General features: G+C 40.9%; 1 protein-coding gene across 1 annotated transcript; it reads right to left on the bottom strand.

Moving 5' to 3' along the window:
• Nucleotides 1-8,028: 8,028 nt before the first annotated feature.
• msgn1 (mesogenin 1) lies at nucleotides 8,029-11,785 on the bottom strand. The gene has a single exon (XM_016996468.2). It carries the CDS (start codon nucleotides 11,327-11,329, stop codon nucleotides 10,664-10,666), a length of 666 nt encoding a protein of 221 aa, XP_016851957.2. The 5' UTR covers nucleotides 11,330-11,785; the 3' UTR covers nucleotides 8,029-10,663.
• Nucleotides 11,786-19,858: the final 8,073 nt, after the last annotated feature.

Genomic DNA, 19,858 nt, shown 5'->3' with positions numbered 1-19,858 from the left:
GATTTTTAGTGGACCTTTTTAACACGTGTTTTTCAACTGTCAATGCGATCTAGCTCGGATTTTTGGAAATGTCATGTAATCACCACCACCTCCCTTTTATCCTGGTTTCTTCTGCATTTTCGGGAGTGTGTAGAAGTATTCAAAGCATCCCCTGATGCATGTTAAAAGATGCCTGCAAGGTTTACCTGACCTGATTGTTTCTTTTGCAATGTGCACATTGTGAGTTTTGGATTAAAAGATGGTTGAAGTGATTTACTTCATTGACAGAGGTATACCTATAATATAGTTTTATCACATAGCACTGCATATACAAAGGAATCAAGTGCAAAGAAACAACAACCATCCAATTTGAGGAAAGCACTTTCACAGATATATAAACTCCACTTGCCTAGGTTACAACAACAGACCTCACATCCTCTGAGGATGCCTACCATAGATGTGGTCAAAACATCAGGAGAGAATGCTTCTGGAACATTGGCCGGCAGCCCAGAAAACTCACAGCAACCCATGAAAGCCTTTGACAACTCTTGAAAAATAATTTGCAGATGCAGTTCTAACTTGTCAAAAGAAGAAAATGAAACTACATCATTACTGCAACAACCAGAGCAATACAAATAAAGGCAAATTAGCTGAACATAAGCACAACTTGATGAGTGAAGTGTCAGAGTGGCAATTAAGCAGAAAACACACAAAAGCCATTAAGGCCACATGTATATCCATTGCCAATGAGCAATTCCTCTTTCTATCCAGTCTGCGCCACAATCGTTAGCGATTTCACAGCCTTCTAATTCCTTTTGTCTAGTCATCGCCACCTTCATTACTTAGGAAGCACTCGAAAGTCTCCCTGCAACATTTGGTCATGCTTCATTATAGTGCAAATCAATTCACAGAAAATGAAGACTGAATGTCATCTGTGATAGGTTTTTTCAGACTCTCTTGGGGATTTAGATGCACCATCATAAAATTCTGCTTGGCGTCATTGTTTTCATGTTTATCATACTGTTTATATGATCCCATTATAGAAGGCATTGCATTCCAGACAGAACCAGACAGAAGAACTGTCAGCAAAAGTTCAGGGTATATTGTGCAGATGTCTCAGGGCCCTTCCGCACAGCCATATAACCCAGAATATCAAGGCAGATATCTTGTTTGATTTTTGTACCTATTTTATACATTTAAAAAATCCTCAGGTGGACGGTTTAAGAAGGCCTGATCTGTACTATAACGAGCTGAAGGGCACCAGGTTGTGGAAATCTGCCCCACAGTATTGGACAGGTGTAATTTTAACATGGGAGAAGGCATGGTCTGCCTTTCACATTTTAGGAGTGCATTGATATGAATGGTTTCATCGTGGCCAAAGTACCCTGAGTCCTAGTGGTGGTGTAAAATACGAATGGAAGATTTAGCTGTATGCAGGAATACATGTAAAGTGGTATATAAATAATGAAACAAACAAATGGATAAATAAAAAAAACAAACAGTGAGACTGCTGCTGGGTCCCCACTTACCCAAGCTAGGACAAAAATCATCTGGTAGGATGACCTGACCTAACAACCCTAAAGAAACCATATGGTCTGACCAGTTAAGCAGGGTGAGCTCTAGTTTATACTTGGATGGAAGGTCGACAACAAATACCAGGTGCTTTAGACTGTATTGTAGAGAAAGAACTGGCAAAACTATTTTTGAGCGTGCCTTGTTTGGGCAGGATCTACACTGCCCTATATCCCAGGATCTGATCCAAGCGTATCTGCTTTGAACTGGATTACATGAGTGTACACTGCCACAAAATCTGGGATAAGCAGATAATCTGGGAACAGATCCTGGGATATAGGACAGTGTAGATCCAGCCTGAGCTGCGGTGGTGCAGCAGGTTAAACCACTGAGCTGCTGAACTTGTTGACTGAAAGGACAGTGAGCTCTTGCTGTTAGCCCCAGCTTCTGCCAACCTAGCAGTTCAGAAAAATGCAAATGTGAGTAGATCAATAGGTACCACTCTGGTAGGAAGGTAATGGCACTCCATGCAGTCATGCCGGCCACATGACCTAGGAGGTGTCTACGGACAACACTGGCTCTTGGGTTTAGAAATGGAGATGAGCACAAACCCCCAGAGATGGACACGACTAGACTTAATGTCAGGGGGAAGCCTTTACCTTTACTAGATCCAGCCTAAGAAGACCCTATGAAATTCCTGGGGTCCCTAAGAGTCGACACATAGAAACACAAGATGAGAAGTGTACCTGATTGGTGACTACAGCCATCTCTGGCTGCCTTACTGTGGGGCTTGTAAGAAGGATGTAGCAATTATAACAGTTCATTATTTTCTAAATGTACAGTGCCATCATAAATAAATAAAAGCCTTGGGTGTTAATCATCAATAAGGTTTTGTTGTATTATTCAATAATGAAATGTAAACTGTCTGAGGAGAATAATTAATTGTTATCATGTATAATTTAGTGGTATCACTTGCTAGGATGCGAATTTTGAAGAGGGTGTTCCCTGCAGTAGGCTTAAGATCCACAGGAAAGCAAAGATCGGCCCAGACAGAAACGCAGGAGGCAAAACCATCAGCAAGAAAGCAAGCTGTGTTGGGATAGTTTGTTTGAGATAGTCAGGGATGTTCATGATAAATTTAAGAAGCCGAGATCAAGGTGGACTGGGGAGTTAGAAATCCCTTTCCTATAGAAGTCCCTTTGCTAGAGAAGGACAGGGATCTAGGGCACCCTCTGGAGGACACCTTGGGTAACTACAACTCAATTGATTTCCCTAGTGTTAGTATGGCACATAAGGATGACGTGACAAAATACAGTAGGGTCTTGCTTATCCAACCTTCGCTTATCCAACGTTCTGTATTATCCAGTGCATTCTGCCTTTTAGTAATCAATGTTTTTGTAGTCAATATTTTCAACACATTGCAATGTTTTGGTGCTAAATTCGTAAATACAGTAATTACTACATAACGTTATCATGTATTGAACTGTTTTTTTCTGTTGATTTGTTGTAAAACATGATGTTTTGATGTTTAATTTGTAAAATCGCAATGTAATTTGGCTTTTAATATGCTTTTCTTTAATCCCTCCTTATTATCCAACATTTTCGCCGGCCCGTTTATGTTGGATAAATGAGACTCTACAGTATTTAGAAAAGCATCCGTGTACTTAATGTTTATCTTGTGAGAATCCCAAGGATTTTTTCAGATGTTGGTAAAGGATTAAAGGATAAATATGCCTTTACAAAAGTCACATCATGACTCTTAAGAAGAGGAACAGTGTCTAGGGATACATCCAAACCACACAACAATGGGCTAATTTAATGGCCATGGCTCCTTCCTATGGAATCCTGGGATTTGTAGTTTGGGGGTAAATCCCTGTTAAAGAATTCTAGTGTTATCATTCAGGGGACTGGACTGGGGAATGCCAAGTTCCTCCCTAAAGTATAAATCACAGGACTCTGTAGGATTGATCCATGGCAGTTAACGGAGTATCAGATTTCTATAATGGTGCAATTATATATACCGCACAAGAATACTTGCTCCGTCATGCTTGCCTGAAATACATTTCCTTGTTCAGTGAGTTATTAGGGACCAGGAATGTTGTACCACTGTACATTGCACTTATTCTTCTTACAATTGAACTACACTGCCATATAAAATCCAGATTATCTGCTTTTAACTGGATTACATAGCAGTGTAGACTCATATAATCCAGTTCAAAACAGACAATGTGGATTATCTGCTTTGCTAATCTGGATTATATGGCAGTGTAGAAGGGGCCTGGAAGCGACCCGAAGAGATATCTAGTCTGTTTGCCTGTCATGCAAGAATGCACAATCAAAGCATTCCTAGCAGATGGCCATCTAGCTCCCCTCCAAGGCTGCATATTCCATTTCCGAACAGCTCTTACCATTATGAACTTCTGAATATTAAAGTGGAAATACTTTTCCTGCTGTTTGAACTCATTATGCCATGCCCCAGTCTTACTGGTCTTAGTTTTCAAGCATAAAGAATTAGTTCCTTAGTTAGGTTCAGCATTAATGTTGAAGGCTGTGCATAAATATCTTGAAAGCACCAGATCTTGTGTGATCTGGTGTTATGGTTGAGCCTTCGGGCTCCGGTAATGAAAGAAGGGGTCGTAAGACTCCTCGAGAGTCAGACACTCTCAAGGAGCGTGAAAGGAAACGGCTCCGGGATTTGTTTGCAGAGCCGACAGATGAGGACTCATTTGAGGGTTTTTCTCAGGGTTTGGAGGAAGAGATGGCCAGCTCGGAGGAGGATGATATGGAATGGACTCGTGTGAGGGAGGATTTGGGTGTTGGGGAAACAGGCAATGAAAGCATGGGAGGTGATTGGTGGGTTGCAGGATCAGACCCATGGACTGGTTGGAGGGATGGAGCGGGATCCACAGCTGGGGATGCTGTGGGGCGTAGTCGAAGGTGCTTAAGCTCTGATGAGGATGATGATGTTGGGGCGTCTGGAATTGGGATGGCAGCTGACAGCGATGATGAGCTTGAACTGTGATAAAATGGGGTTTGGGACCAATGTCTAATTGCGTTGGGCAAGGTAATCTGGACGGACGCTTGGGCTCTTGCTGGGGAATTTCCTGAAGACGGGTGTGATTCATTACTGGATACGTAAGTTTACCAAGGACACTGGGCATTGACGGCGGGAGGAACTGTGCGGGGTTTTTCTCTGTGCAACTTGTGTTTAATCTTGATAGCTTGGACCTCCGTCGTCTTTTTGACGGGCAATACCTACTTTCACTGGATTGACGCTGGACTGACTGACTACGATTCCGGATTAACCCTTCTGCTGGCTATCGGTGAGACCTTTGGATTCCTTGACGACTACGCTTGGCTATTGATTCTCTGGACCGGATTGGGACCTTGCTGACTGTCGTTATCCTAAACCTGAATCCTGACTACGACCACGCTTTCGTTCGCTGCAGGAAGGAATAAACAAGCCTGGTTTACTCCCCTGCTGTTCCTGAGTAGCAGAGAGGAATCTGCCACCAGTCTTTTGTTTACATTCTAACTCCTGTTGATCCTCTTTTGTTTGCATTGTTTGCCAAGCTGAAGTAAGCTCTTTGATTTAATCCGGATTATACTGCTGTTTAACCCGGTTTATCCCTTTGAACTGTTTAAGCTCGAACTGAGCTGCTTTTTGTTATTTAGCACACTGAAGTCAAGTGTTTGCCCTGTTCTTTGTTTCCTACGGGCATTTTTCGTTCTGTAACCTCAATAAACGGAGTTTTGTTTTACTTGCTGGCGTTCTGTCTCTGACATCTGGGCACACTTAAACACAGCCATATAATTCAGAATACCAAGGCAGAAAATCCTACTGTATCTCAGGGTTGTTGTATGTTTTCCGGGCTCTATAGCCATGTTCCAGAAGTGATCTCAGCCATAAAAGCCTTCTTTGGAAGCTTTTAAACAAAGGCTGGGTGTCCATCTACTGGGCGTGCTTTGATTGTGCTTTTCCTGCATGGCAGAAGATTGGACTAGATGGTCCATATGATCTCTTACAACTCTATGGCCCCTTCCACACAGCTGTATAAAATCCACATTGAACTGGTAGTGTGGACTCAGATAACCCAGTTCAAAGCAGATATTGTAGGATCTTCTTCCTTGATATCCTGGGTTATATGGCTGTGTGGAAGGGCCCTATGATTCTATGATCCTTCAGAGGAAGGCAATGCCAAACATCTTCTGCATAAATCTTACCAACATGATTTAATATTATCAAGTCAAGGTTGCATTGAAGGTGCATAATAACAACAAAATCTTAAGAGCATTATTTGAATGTTTATTTTTGGGTTCATCTGGGGCCCCTTCCACACAGCTGAATAAAATCCCACATTATCTGCTTTAAACTGGAATATATGGTAGTGTGGATTCAGATAACCTAGTTCAAAACAGATATTGTGGGATTTTCTGCCTTGATATTCTGGGTTGTAGGACTCTGTGGAAGGGCCCATAGAAACCAATATTTATTCATACCTGGTGTGGGGGGGGATTCAATAAAGGAAGAAGCACTTTACTTCCTCACATTAAAAGGTGCTCCTTTCAAGGAGATATTTAGAACTGAAATCATAAGGAGTAAGTAGTGGTGGAGGAGCAGCAGCAGGTAAATAAACAAAAATAAATCTATAAAGGGACAGATCCATATATTGACAGAGGGAAAAGCAAACAAATGGCTTGTTGGTCATGCTATGCTTCAATAAATGTAAACTTTATGAAAATCAAGAAATGTGTTTCTTTCCTTATAATAATCCCCTACTATCTTTTTAGAATGGGATCTACATTTCCACTCGGGTATAAATGCACAGCACATTACAAAACTCTGTGGAAAGGAAAAGGTGACACTGCTTTATTCAATTCTCTGCCATGTTTGCTGACCCTGCTGCAATGCATGATCCCTCACTTTCTCATTTTTCAAAAATGCCGTTGTGGTGGTAGTTATTGTTAGCTATCGGAGAGCAGAAGGAGGTCGTGTGAAATTGATTTCATGCAAAACTGGCAGTGCAAATGTTTTCTTTCACTGTGCAGTGCAAAGTGGCCTGTGACACCATTTCTCTGAAAGTTACAGTCAATTAAAACTTCAGTGTTAATGCACTGAGCTACTGAACTTGCAGATCGAAAGGTCCCAGGTTCAAATCCCGGGAGCGGAGTGAGCGACCGCTGTTGCTCCAGCTTCTGCCAACCTAGCAGTTCGAAAACATGCCAATGTAAATAGATCAATAGGTACCGCACCGGCGGGGAGGTAACGGTGCTCCATACAGTCATGCCGGCCACATGACCTTGGAGGTGTCTACGAACAACACCGGCTCTTTGGCTTAGAAATGGAGATGAGCACCAACCCCCAGAGATGGACACGACTAGACTTAATGTCATGGGAAACCTTTACCTTTTTTTTCATTTCCTAGGGGGAAAAGGAAATAAAGCTTGTTCTTTGAGGGAGTGATGTTGAGGAGGGGGGGGAGCAATTGATTGCATGTTTTGAGCATTTTTGTTCACTCGAAGGCCTTTTCCACACAGCTGTATAAAATCCACATTGAACTCGATTATATGGCAGTGTGGACCCAGCCCAGTTCAAAGCAGATATTGTGGATTATCTGCCTTGATATTCTGGGTTATATGGCTGTGTGGAAGGGCCCTTATTTGAAGTAAAGAGAATTTCAAGCATCTAAAGGCCCTTCCAGACAGACCCTATATCCCAGGATCCGACCCCAGGTTTTCTGTTTATCCCAGATTATCTGGCAGTGGGGACTCATATAATCCAGGTTAAAGCAGAAAACCTGGGATCAGATCCTGGGATATAGGGCCTGTCTGGAAGGGCCCTAAGTAAATGTTGAAGGTGATGCTTAGCATTATTAAACCATGGAAGTTTTTCATTGCTAAACCTTTTGCTGTTGATGGTCCCACCAGGTCATTCCCCCCATGTTGGGATTTATTTGGCAAGGTTTGCATAGAGCGGGGTTGCTATTGACTTTCTCTGAGGCTGAGAGAGTGTGATATGCTGAAGGTCACCCATTGGTTTACACAGCTGAGTGGGGATTTGAACCCTGGACTCCAGTTAAACCAGAACACCATGCTGGTTTTCTTTATTTCTTTACATTGCCAAACTCTTATTATTGCAGCCAAAGAACATGTACATATTTCTTTCTCAATACTTTGCAGTACACATGACTAGTGATTTATTTGTTTTGTAAAATTACAGCCAGCTCTCTGTCTCCACAAAACATGTATCCATGAATTCTACTATCCATGGCTTGAAAATATATCTCCCATTTTAAAACACTCTAGAAAGCAAGCCTTAATTTTGCCATTTTATATAAGAGATGCTATTTTTATTATGCCATATTATATGATAGGACTGGAGCATCCATGAATTTTGGCATCTGTAGGGTGTCCTTGAACTGACCCCTAGCAGATGCCAAGGGCACATCATATTTTGTATCCCCACCAAATTATTAAAATGATTGAATATGTTTTATTTATTTATTTATTTATTTATTTATTTATTTATTTCCAACATTTATATCCCTCCCTTCTCACCCGAAGGGACTCAGGGCGGCTTACACAATTGGCAACAATTTGATGCAGACGCATAGTTAAAAACATAACAATATATAAAATCCATTAAGAACAATTAAATACAATATAAAAATATAAGACATATGGTTAAATCCATTCATATGTTTATATGTGTAAGTACATAGATATTTATTTGAAATATTAATATTCTGCAGCATATTGTCAGATCTCATCTTAGAAGAAAATCAAATAGAATATTGAAAAACAAACAGTGTCACAAGAAGAATTAGTGGCGTATTTACAACTGATAACATCTGCTTGAGTTCGTTACACTTTAAACATAGCCAATAGGTTTTCAAAATACATATTAGGGAAGCACTGAATCACGCAACCCAGGATGGATCTACACTGCCTTATATCCCAGAATTTGATCCCAGATTATCTGCTTTGAACTGGATTATATGAGTCTACACTGCCAGATAATCTGGGATAAGAAGATAATCTGAGATCAGATTCTGGGGGTTAAGGGCAGTGTAGATCCAGCCCCAAATTTTGATACACACTACAATTCAGGAGTACAGTGGTGGTGGCTTGTTTGAATCCTTTAGGAAACTACACAAATTTAAGAGATATGGTGGAATTTGGACAACTACACTGGTCTTAAATTGCAGGTTAGAACCAGAATATGGGAAGGATCATTAACGCATGACAACTTTTAGACATCCCAGTGATTAAAGGCACTCACAAAGCAACTTTTAAAGGCTCTTCCTAGGACCTTTGGCACAATAATATGGTGCTTTGATATAAATTTGGGATCTCTTGGTCATTAATCTTCTGCTTGTTGTTCACTAAACTAATTGCAGCCAACAGCAGAGCAGTTATTAGCATTTAACAGATCTGGATTGTGCTCAAGGGTTAGATTTGAGGTTTCAGGTATTATAAACAACAGATGCTAGAGGTACACATCTTACATGCTAATAATGTAACAAGAAGAGCCAGCCAAAACACAGAAAGCTTCAGATAGGACACATTTCCAACTCAAAAAGTCATTTTGCATAAGATATTGTCTTAAACTTCAAATTGCATAGGCCCTTGGCATCCATGTTTAGTGCATGTTTATTGTATATCACTGAAATATACAAATATATGATGTTTATATCTGATGATCTACAAACACACTGCATACCCAAATGCACTTTGAGCAGGTTTTTTGCCATGATTTAAGCAGCCCACGGATTACATCTATTGACCTGGGAAATGTATAACTTATTTGAGGGGGACAATCAGGGGACAAAAACTTGTGACAAATTGTGTCTGAAATCAAGAGAACTTTATGTAGTGATCAATTACATTCCATGCAATCGCTTTCAGTGGGACAAAGCATTGTTTTTGCAGAATCATGCCTTAATTACTCAGGGCCCTTCCAAACAGGCTCCATATCTCAGGATCTGATCCCAGTTTTTCTGTTTATCTCAGATTATCTGGCAGTGCGGACTCGTATAATCCAGTTTAAAGCAGGAAACCTGGGATCAGATATAGGGCCTGTCTGGATGGGCCCTCCATTGTGTTGGATGTGTGTGTGTGTGTGTGTGTGTGTAAATTATAACATTGTCACAGTCACCTTTACAAAAAGAAATCCCAAATATTCTTATAACATTCTGATGATTCCTGTTTTCCTATCTTTTGCATGGGAGTTTTATAAAGCACTTGGAAAAGGTTACTATTTTGGACCATAATCCCAGCCAGTGGTTATGATATCTGGGGATAATGGAAGTTTTTGTCCAAATAAATATTTTTCCAACTCTTGCTCTTTTATCTGTTACTCCTGCTTAAAAAGCAAAGACAAAATAAGAAACAACCTTCCATCCCCACCACTCCAAAAAACCCTAAATGTCTTTCTAGATCTGGTTACTATACCTTATGCAACTGTGTCAATGAATTTTTTTCAAATAACAATAATAAGCAATTTTGCATTTACAAAGCAACAAAGGATTACAGAGTTAAATCAGCATGATCAATTCACTTCATATTATGAAAAACACTAGCTTGAGCTGATCTGATGACATTTGACAATAAATACTTTCTAAAGGCTAGTAGTAATAACAGTTAGAAAAAATTATTACTCAAACTCATGAATCCAATCTCTTAAATCAGAGATATAATACAAATAATTTTTGGACACAACTTTTTATTTAAAAGCCACCCACCCTCTGCTATTGTGGGGCATTCATTAAGCAGCAAGTCTTCAACTAAGCATACATTATTTTCCATCTGCTAATATAAAGTGCCTATCCACCAATAGACATAATTAAAATATATACATATACACAGAGATTTGGGGATATCGCACCATTATGAAACAGGCAGAAAAAGATGAAATGTGGTCACCTATGACTGGTGACCTGATGCAGATCCTATGGATTCCTTCTTTGTTGCAGCCCAAGAAATAAGCAACAACTGGCTGATATGTCACCATACGGTTATGGACATTCCTGGAGAATAGTCAGTAGAATATAATTGTTGTGTTGAATAGTTCCAATGGAAAATGCTCAAGACAAGAGATAAAACTGAGACATTCAAGAAAAGAGGGAAGGGTTTGTTCTTTTTCAGGCGGAGAAGACGTGCAAAGGCACCTTCAAGGCACCTGACCTTGCTTGACATTGTTCACCAGGTCCGTGAGCTCACTGATGTACTTGATAGTGTATTTCAGAGTCTGTATCTTGGTGAGAGGCTGGCCTCTTTGGCTGTAGACAGGAGGCAGGTAGTTGCGGAGAGTGTGCAGAGCCTCTGCCAGGGTCCTCATCCTCAGCTTCTCCCTTTCGCTGGCCTTCCTCCTGCGTTGGACCGACATCCTGACTGTGGAGCCCCTCTGGCCTTTGATGCCCTGTCCAGGACCTGGAAGGTACATGTAAGGAAACTCCATCAAGGGGCAGCTACCCCTTAAGTTGCTGTGGCTGCTGTTGCCGAGGCCACTTTCAGTCCTGCTGCCAGTGGTGCTACTGCTGTGGCTGTTGGCACAGGGCATCTCCATCATGAGTGGATAAGGAGAAGAGGAGTACGATTCAAAGGAAGGGGATGGAGACGTGCTCAGAGGGGATGAGTTCTGGCTGAGCTCCAAAGGCCCAGCTCCTGCTCCGGCTGAAGCATTCTTCCAGTCCCATGAAGTAAAGAAAGGAGGGTTCTCAGAGTCCATGTTCCCCTCCATGTATCTCCAATGTGTCCTGGACTTTGCCTCTCCTTGGGAGGAAAGCTTGAGAGATGGGGAAGCAGCAGCAGCAGACAATTTCCCTGTGGGTGGCATGCAAGCCAAGTCTGCGGGTTTGGGTCTAGTGAGACCCTTTTTATGACAAAGGGGGTGGGTAGGTTGACAAGTGAGAAAGTGGGAAACTGGGCTGGGGTGTGAAGAATTCAAACGAATGCAAGCGTCAACAAGGAAAATGAACTCCCTGGCGTGTTACCTTCTTTTTTATGATAATTGCCAATCTTTGGCTAAAACCCATTTAAGCCAACTAACAGGCAACAGTGAATCAATGAAGGAAGGAGGGGGGAGATTATCAGCCTTGTAACAAAACCAATTGAACCTTTCTTATCTACATTTAACACTGCCCTGGGGAATAACAGGCGGTAGGTAGGAAGGGAAACAGAGAAAGTAAGCCACAGGTTTAATGCCCATTATTTTAGACTTTGCATCACACGTTAGGTCTGTCTCTGAGTACAAACCTTCAGAATAAGGACACATTTATGCTGAATGTTGCTTTTTAAAAGAAATCTGAAAGAAAAGGTTTTGAAAAGTTTTCCAAACTATTATCTACACAGCCTTTATTCTAACCTACCACTTAACAATACCCTTTCATAAAGTTACATCACAAATTGTGAGATTTGTTGGAAACTAGACCATTGGGATTTATATATCTGTGGAATGTCCAGGGTGGGAAAAATAACTCTTGTCTGTTTGAGGGAAGTGTGAATGTTGCAACTGATCACCTTGATTAGCATTGAATAGCCTTGCAGCTTCAAAGCTTGGCTGCTTGGCTGCTTCCTGCTTAGGGGAATCCTTTGTTGGGAGGCGATTAGGTGGCCCTGATTGTTTCTTGTCTGGAATTCCCCTGCCACCAAATGCAGAATTGCCCAAACACGAATCAAGGAACATGAAGGGCACTGCAGACTAATCCAACCAGAGAAGTCAGACATAGCAGAGCACTGGATGAACCAACCTGGGCACAGTATATTATTTGAGAACACAGAAATGCTGGACCACTCTCACAACCACCATGACAGGCTACACAGAGAAGCCACTGAAATCCAAAAGCATGTGGACAATTTCAACAGAAAGTAGGTAATCCTAAAAATGAACAAAATCTGGCCACCAGTATTAAAAAAGCAATTGCAACATTCACACTTGCCTCAAGCAGACAAGAGTTCTTTCTCCCACCATGGACAGATATATAAGCCCCATTTGCCTAGTTTCCAACAGACCTCACAAGCTCTGAGGATCCGTGCCATAGATGTGGGTGAAATGTCAGGAGGGGATGCTTCTGGAACATGGCCAGACAGCCCGGAAAACTCATAGCAACCCACTACTTATTTTATATTCAATATAATGATTTACATCTTGTTGTTACTCCTGGCTCGATCCACAGAATCAAATTGACTCACCATCAGCATTTGATTGAATGTATTTAGGTGGGACTAACCAAAGGATGCTAGTCAATGTTTTGCAAGTACATATTTAAAATCTTCTAGTATTTGACATTGTAAATGATGCAATCAGAAGGTAAAATACAGAAATATTTCCCATTTGTATATTTACAAATACAATCATTGGTTCAAATCGAATTGTTAATCCCAAATGAGAATCAACTGAAGTGACATAAAGTTTGATTAAGCCAATTCCCATTGACTCAGTTTTTTGGAATTGTGTCAGGAGCGACTCAAGAAACTGCAAATCTATTCTGGTGTGAGAGAATTGGCCATCTGCAAGGACGTTGCCCAGGGGATGCCCAGATGTTTTGCCATCTTGTGGGAGGCTTCTTTCATGTCCCCGCACCCAATGATTCAGTGAGTCTATTCTAATTGGGACAACGTTAAGGCTCCAAAAACCACGACATTTTCCTTTTACTATCTTACACTGAAGATGAAGATACAGATTTAAGTAGGCCCTTTCTCCTGGGTAACCTAGAAAAGGTAAGACTCCAGAGCCATGACTTTAACACTCATTTTTAAAGTATTTATTCAGAGACAAAGGTCTACCTTTCGTCTCTCCATTTCCTTTCATCTCATAAAGCAAATTGGAGGGAAGACCCCTTTTGTCATTTCAATAATTTAATAATGTTGAAGGCTGTTGAGTCATGGAGTTAATATCACAGGTATGCTCAATGACACTTGAAAAAAAGGGTGATGGCATTTTCTGCCTCAATGAAAGGTTTATTTTTCACTCCAGTAATTTATTCAGCCATCTGTAGCCAAATGTTCATTCTTTACTCATTGCCTTTCATGCTTATGATGAGTTCCTTAGTCACGTTTTGAGTTGGCTTTATAGAACTCAAGATTTTAAGAAAAGGGCATTTGTACTGTTTTAAACTGTTTGAATTTCAAGTTTTAAACTGCTATTCATACTATTAATAGCTTGTTGGTAGTGTTTATCCTCTGCACGTTTTGACTGTACTTATTTTTATCTCTAAGCTATTATCAGTCTAGGTTTTGTGTGGAAACTGCAGTATAGATGATGGTGTTGGCAATGATGGATTTAGAAGAGGCTGAAACAAATGAACATAAGTACCACAATTTCACAATTTCTCTTCCAATGATGCCAAGAAGAATACTGGGTTACTATGAGTTTTCCAGGCTGTATGGTCATGTTCCAGAAGCATACTCTCCTGACGGTTCACCCACATCTATGGCAGGCATCCTCAGAGGTTGCGAGGTCTGTTGGAAACTAGGCAAGTGGGATTTATATATCTATATCAGGGTGGGAGAAAGTTATTCCGTACATGAAAGCCTTTGACAATACAAGAATAATACTAATTTTCTTATTAAAGAAGCAACAAAATGATCAGTGTTTTGAGTTGATAAAAAGCAGCCTCCTGAGTTGTTCTGCCTTTTTTATACCAGAGGCACTGGACACATGAATACCATTTGTATGAACAAGATGGTGCTGTTTTGTACTATTTTCCTTCCCTTTGTGATACCTGGCTGTTACTGTGGGAAAATAAAGCTGGATTAGATAGACATTTGGTCTAAATAAACAAGGCTCCATTTACGCTCATATATTTGTTCTACTGCTTTTGTGTATAATAAAGGATTCAAACCTGGCACTGCGGTGGGACTATGTATCGTGTAGTTTTCCAGATGTTTCTGAAATGTATCTCCTAAAATCTCTATTCTATGGCATCAATGGTGAGGAGGCTGAAAGTTGTACTTGAACAGCCTTTGGAGGACTACACATTTCCCACCTCTGCTTTAGAGGCCATCAACTTAAACCTATCTTCTTAGAACTAATCCTGTTTAAGATAATGGAGAACCAACATCTGAAGAGACACATAAAGCATTGTGCTAAAAATCTTCTTGTTATGTGCGACCATGTCAGTTCCAACTTATGGAAGATTTTCTTAGTAAGATTTATTCATTCACTCGGATGAGCTTTGCTATAGCTTTCCTATAAGGCTTTTTTTTTATTGTGTCAGAAGTGACTTGAGAACATACTACAAGTCACTTCTAGTGTGAGAGAATTGGCCATCTATAGAGACGTTGCCCAGGGGACGCCTGGATGTGTTATCCTGATAGGAGGCTTCTCTCATGTCCCCACAAGCTAGACCTCATAGACAGGAGCTCACCTCGTCTTGTGGATTCGAACAACCAACCTTCAGGTCAGCAACCCAACCTTCAGGTCAGCAGTTCAGTCGGCACAAGAGTTTAACCCAGTGGTTCCCAACCTTTGGGCCTTCAGGTGTTTTGGACTTCAGCTCCCACAGTTCCTAACAGCTGGTACACTGGCTGGGATTTCTGGGAGTTGAAGTCCAAAACACCTGGAGGCCCAAAGGTTGGGAACCACTGGGTTAACCCATTGCACCACTTATAAGGCTGATGTTTAGGGAAACCAATCCAGCTGGTTTCTGTGGTTGATTTTCTGGTGTCTTGTCCACTACGCCATGCTGTGCCACTGCAATTCTTACCTAGGACAATAACAGTTACTTTAACCTGTATTAATTATTCCTCAAGTTTGATAAAATTCTGACATATCTCAACTAACAATATTCAATAATACATTTTTTAAATTAGAGGGTTTTTTTCTATTCCACAATGTATTAAGCCTCAATGTTTTGACTTAAAACAGATCTTTAAAAGGTAAAGATTTTCCCCTGACATTAAGTCTAGTCGTGTCCAACTCTGAGGGGTGGTGTTCATCTCCAAAAAGCTGGCGTTATCCGTAGACATCTCCAAGGTCATGTGGCCGGCATGATGCATGGAGCGCTGTTACCTTCCCGCTGGAACAGTACTCACATTTGCATGTTTTCGAACTGCAAGGTTGGCAGAAGCTGCGGCTAACAGCAGATGCTAACCCCACTCCCTGGATTCGAACCGCCAACCTTTCGGTCAGCAAGTTCAACAGCTCAGCAGTTTAACCCATTATGCCATCGTGGCCTCCAAAACAGATCTACAGCAGTTAAAAAGAAAAAAGATACCACTTGAATAACTAATGAACAACCGATAAATTATATCAATAATTTGAAGAGCAAAAGAGAAACACTAACAATTATATAAATCCCTCAAACTGCACACTTTTGAAGTGTGCTTCCTTTTGGAAGAGAGCAACATTAATATACCTTGTAAGATCCACAAGATCTGGAAAGCTACCTTCCACATGTAAACAAACAAACTTGGAAGAGGGTTTCCAATATAAAACTCGTATTGGGAAAGTCAATTACCCAGGTCACAGATTATTAACTGGCATAAGAAACCAATGAAAAACTCATGGAGTTGCTTTAGCATCAGAATTCTGTGATCCATGCAGCTTGCCTCTGTGGAGAGCCTGCCAGCCTTGTTCTAAATGAACTGCGGTTTTTGGGAACATCCAGAAGTACATCATGTTACAGAAATCCAAGCTCAATGTCATGAGGGGATGTTATGTCTGTTTCTCAAATTTAAATATCAGGTACACAGCAATGCTTGAGTAAGCCAAAGTTTATGAATGCCAGCTGTGCCCACAATTACCCATTTTTCCAATTTTCAGAACAACCTGCATGTTCCATTTAATCCAGACACTTCTGGTGAGAGGTGTTAGTGACAGATTAAAGCGAGAGACTCACGACACAGAGGTAGCAGTCCCTATTTGAAGAAAGTCCAACAGAAGCCCCACTGAAATAAAAGGGACATAAAGTATTTGCAATGAGCTTCTCTTGTTGATATTCATGGGGCAAGCAAACCAGAATGGACAGGACTGTGGCATGCACGTTTTACTCCTATAGGAAAGTATGTTTTTTGTACTTCTTTAGATGGAAGCTCCACTTTTTATTTTAGGGACGTTCAGAGTAGCTTACATGTTCACCATGGCTCCAAGCAATTTTCCTTAATAACACGAGGCAAGTCCACATACACGGTTACCTTCAGAATGGCCATAAGGTAAAGATAAAGGTTTTCTCCTGACGTTAAGTCCAGTTGTGTCCCACTCTGGGGGTTGGTGCTCATCTCCATTTCTAAGCCAAAGAGCCAGCGTTGTCCATAGACACCTCCAAGGTCATGTGGCCAGCATGACTACATGGAGCGCCGTTACTTTTCCACCAGAGCGGTACCTATTGATCTACTCACATTTGCATGTTTTCGAACTGCTAGGTTGGCAGAAGCGGGGGCCAACAGGGAGCTCACCTCGTTTCCTGGATTCGAACTGCCAACCTTTCAGTCAGCAAGTTCTGCAGCTCAGCGGTTTAAGATGCTCCGCCACCAGATTATTTTCCTATTGCAGGAATGAGGAACATGTGACAGGATGTTGGTGAACTACAACTCCCAGCAGCCCAAGCCATTGGCCATGCTGGCTAGGGCTTTTGAACTTGTGTGTGTGTGTGTGTATGATTTCCACTCCTGACTTGGTTCAGCTACCCATATTCCAGTTTACATAGCCAACACTGAGATCGAATGCAATTAGGAGATCCAGTGGAGGTTTTTTCAGAATGGAGAAAATTGAATATTGCCATGTTGTAAGCCGCTCTGAGTCCCTTTTGGGGTGGGAGAGAGCAGGATATAAATATGACAAAGATATAAATAAATAAACTGATTTTTTTTCCAGTTAACAGCACTTTAAATAAGATTGCCTGTCACAAAACTGAGAGAAAATGTAATTTTCTTTTGGTTATCTCAAAATGACAGTGACTTGGTCACCTCAAAATGATGATGATACTCACAGCTTATTTTCCCATTTTCTATTTGGGGACCAATAATTAATCAGCCAATACGTGGATTTCAGTGATACTTTCTTATATGCTATAATGGTAGTGATGCATCTGGTTAGCACCATGCATTGACAGCGAGTACCATACATTGACTTAACTGGATACTTCTGCGGGGCATCGTGTTCTCTGATCACACATTCACAAGACCAGGGCCAATAAGTTTCCTTTAAAGCCCTTCCATGTGAGTATTTGATCCTCCCCAAAGTGACAATCCCAACGGGCTGAGATGTGACAGCGGCTTCCCAATTCATTATGACAACTGGCCTCTAATCAACTAGCTTCCTTGATGAAAACAGAGTCATGTGCGGAATTTACACCTATCCACCTTTTAAGTACAGATTTTATGACAGCGTTTTCCAGCTGATATTGGGAAGGGTCTTTTTAATACCCCTGTTAACAGGAGTTGAAAGGAGAGTATGCTGCATGGTTGGTCTTTAATGTTTCCTTCTCATTTCAACTAAAGGAAAAGGGCATGAGATCAGGAATCAGGATTTCTACCCACCCCATATTGATCTAACCTACCAGAAATTTAATACTGAGATTCAAAGGTTCACTCTTATATCCATGCTTCAGAACTCTGAAGTTGGTAGTCTTAAACTTGTATGCATTCTGTTAGCTGGATCCCGTCTGAATCATATTTAAGTGGAGATTTACTGAACTCAACTAGTAATGACCAGTTTAAGTCCAGTTCAATTCAGTGGATTGGCCCTAAGGGCCCTTCCACACAGCCCTGTATCACAGAATATCAAGGCAGAAAATCCCACAATATCTGCTTTGAACTGGCTTATCTGAGTCCACAATGCCATATATTCCAGTCCAGGATCCAACCCAAAATTATCATTTCTCAAGCCACGTGTATTGGATTATTATAAATCCAAATAAATAAATGTCAATCAGTCTTGCTGAAATGAGTCAAAACTAAGAGCGTACCCAAAATTCTTAAATCAATGGTACTCAAAAATGCTCAACAACTGGAGCAAGTTTTCTATTAAATAAAGATCAAATACTTTAATATTTTAATATAATGAGCTAGTGCTCTTCCTGTGGATGTGTGGTAGTTGTCTTGAGACTTTAGTATGCAAGGAGAGAAGGTGTGAATAGCTGAATCTTTCTTTGAAAATGTGTTTAAATCTACCCTTTATGGGGTTTAATTGCCACAAACCTTTCAGCCTATATCTTCCTAGTAATATTTCTGGTGTGGGGAATTCAAAACATGGACCTTGGTTCAACTGCTAGTTCCAGTTGGTCCATTAAATGAATTGCTGAATGATAAAATCACCTGGGCGTTGACTATAACTCTGGAGAACAGAATCTGAATCCTCCTTTGGCCAAAGAAAGCCACTGAGTGTCCTTAATCAAGTCACATCTGCATGACAGGAGCCCCCGGTGGCATAGTGGGTTAAAGCCTTGTGACTTGAAGGTTGGGTTGCTGACCTGAAGGCTGCCAGGTTCGAATCCAACCCGGGGAAAGCACGGATGAGCTCCCTCTATCAGCTCCAGCTCCAGCTCCATGCAGGGATATGAGAGAAGCCTCCCACAAGGATGGTAAAAACATCAAAACTTCCGGGCATCCCCTGGGTAATATCCTTGCAGACAGCCAATTCTCTCACTCCAGAAGCGACTTGCAGTTTCTCAAGTCATTCCTGAGACAAAAAAAATATATCTGCATGGCAAGTTTCCTCTAAACAAATCTTGCCAAGAAAACCCCATAATAAGTAAAACATGACTTGAAGGCACACAACAAAGTAAGGCCTACATAAATCTCATTGCTACATACAGACCCTATTCTGGCTGGTACTAGCAATTGGATATAGACCAAGCTGTTTCCAAGTCATGAATCCATCCCAGAGAAAACTTATTTTGGATAATTATTTCTGTGTTCAGTGTATATTTAAAGAATGCTGTACTTTAACCTGCCTGTTTTTCAGATATTCCCCTTACGGTTGCTTCTGTCTCTTTCTATTGGTCGTGCTAGTTTTAGTGGGTGGGAGTTGTGGGCCAAAACATCTGGAGGACCAATCTTAATAGAGTATTAAATGCAGTCCTGTATACATAGCTACTCAGAAGTAAACCCATTTGCATTTGGAGGACTTGGATAACAATGTTTAAGGTAAGTCCAACGCTGTCTTCTGAATTAAAATAAGTGTTGGTGTCCCTCCGGGTGAGAAGGGCGGGATAGAAATATTTGAAATAAATAAAATAAATTGGTGATGAATAATCTGCGATTCTTTTATTGACATTTTAATTTCTGATTTCTCACAAATCTAAACTGGACACTGTCATGGACTTTCAGGGCACTGGAAGAAGTTTAGTTATCTCCAGTCTCATTCAAACATATAGTTTGCCTGTATGGGCATATGCAGCATTGGAAATCTCACAACATAATT

The sequence above is a fragment of the Anolis carolinensis genome, chromosome 1, assembly GCF_035594765.1.
Source record: "Anolis carolinensis isolate JA03-04 chromosome 1, rAnoCar3.1.pri, whole genome shotgun sequence".
NCBI classification, from domain to species: domain Eukaryota; kingdom Metazoa; phylum Chordata; class Lepidosauria; order Squamata; family Dactyloidae; genus Anolis; species Anolis carolinensis.
The sequence above is the reverse complement of the archived record's forward strand: the minus strand, read 5'-3'. Positions and strand labels throughout refer to the sequence as shown.

Coding starts and splice junctions, on each gene's coding strand:
- msgn1 (XM_016996468.2), bottom strand. CDS start 11,329: ATGCCACCCACAGGGAAATTGTCTGCTGCTGCTGCTTCCCCATCTCTC.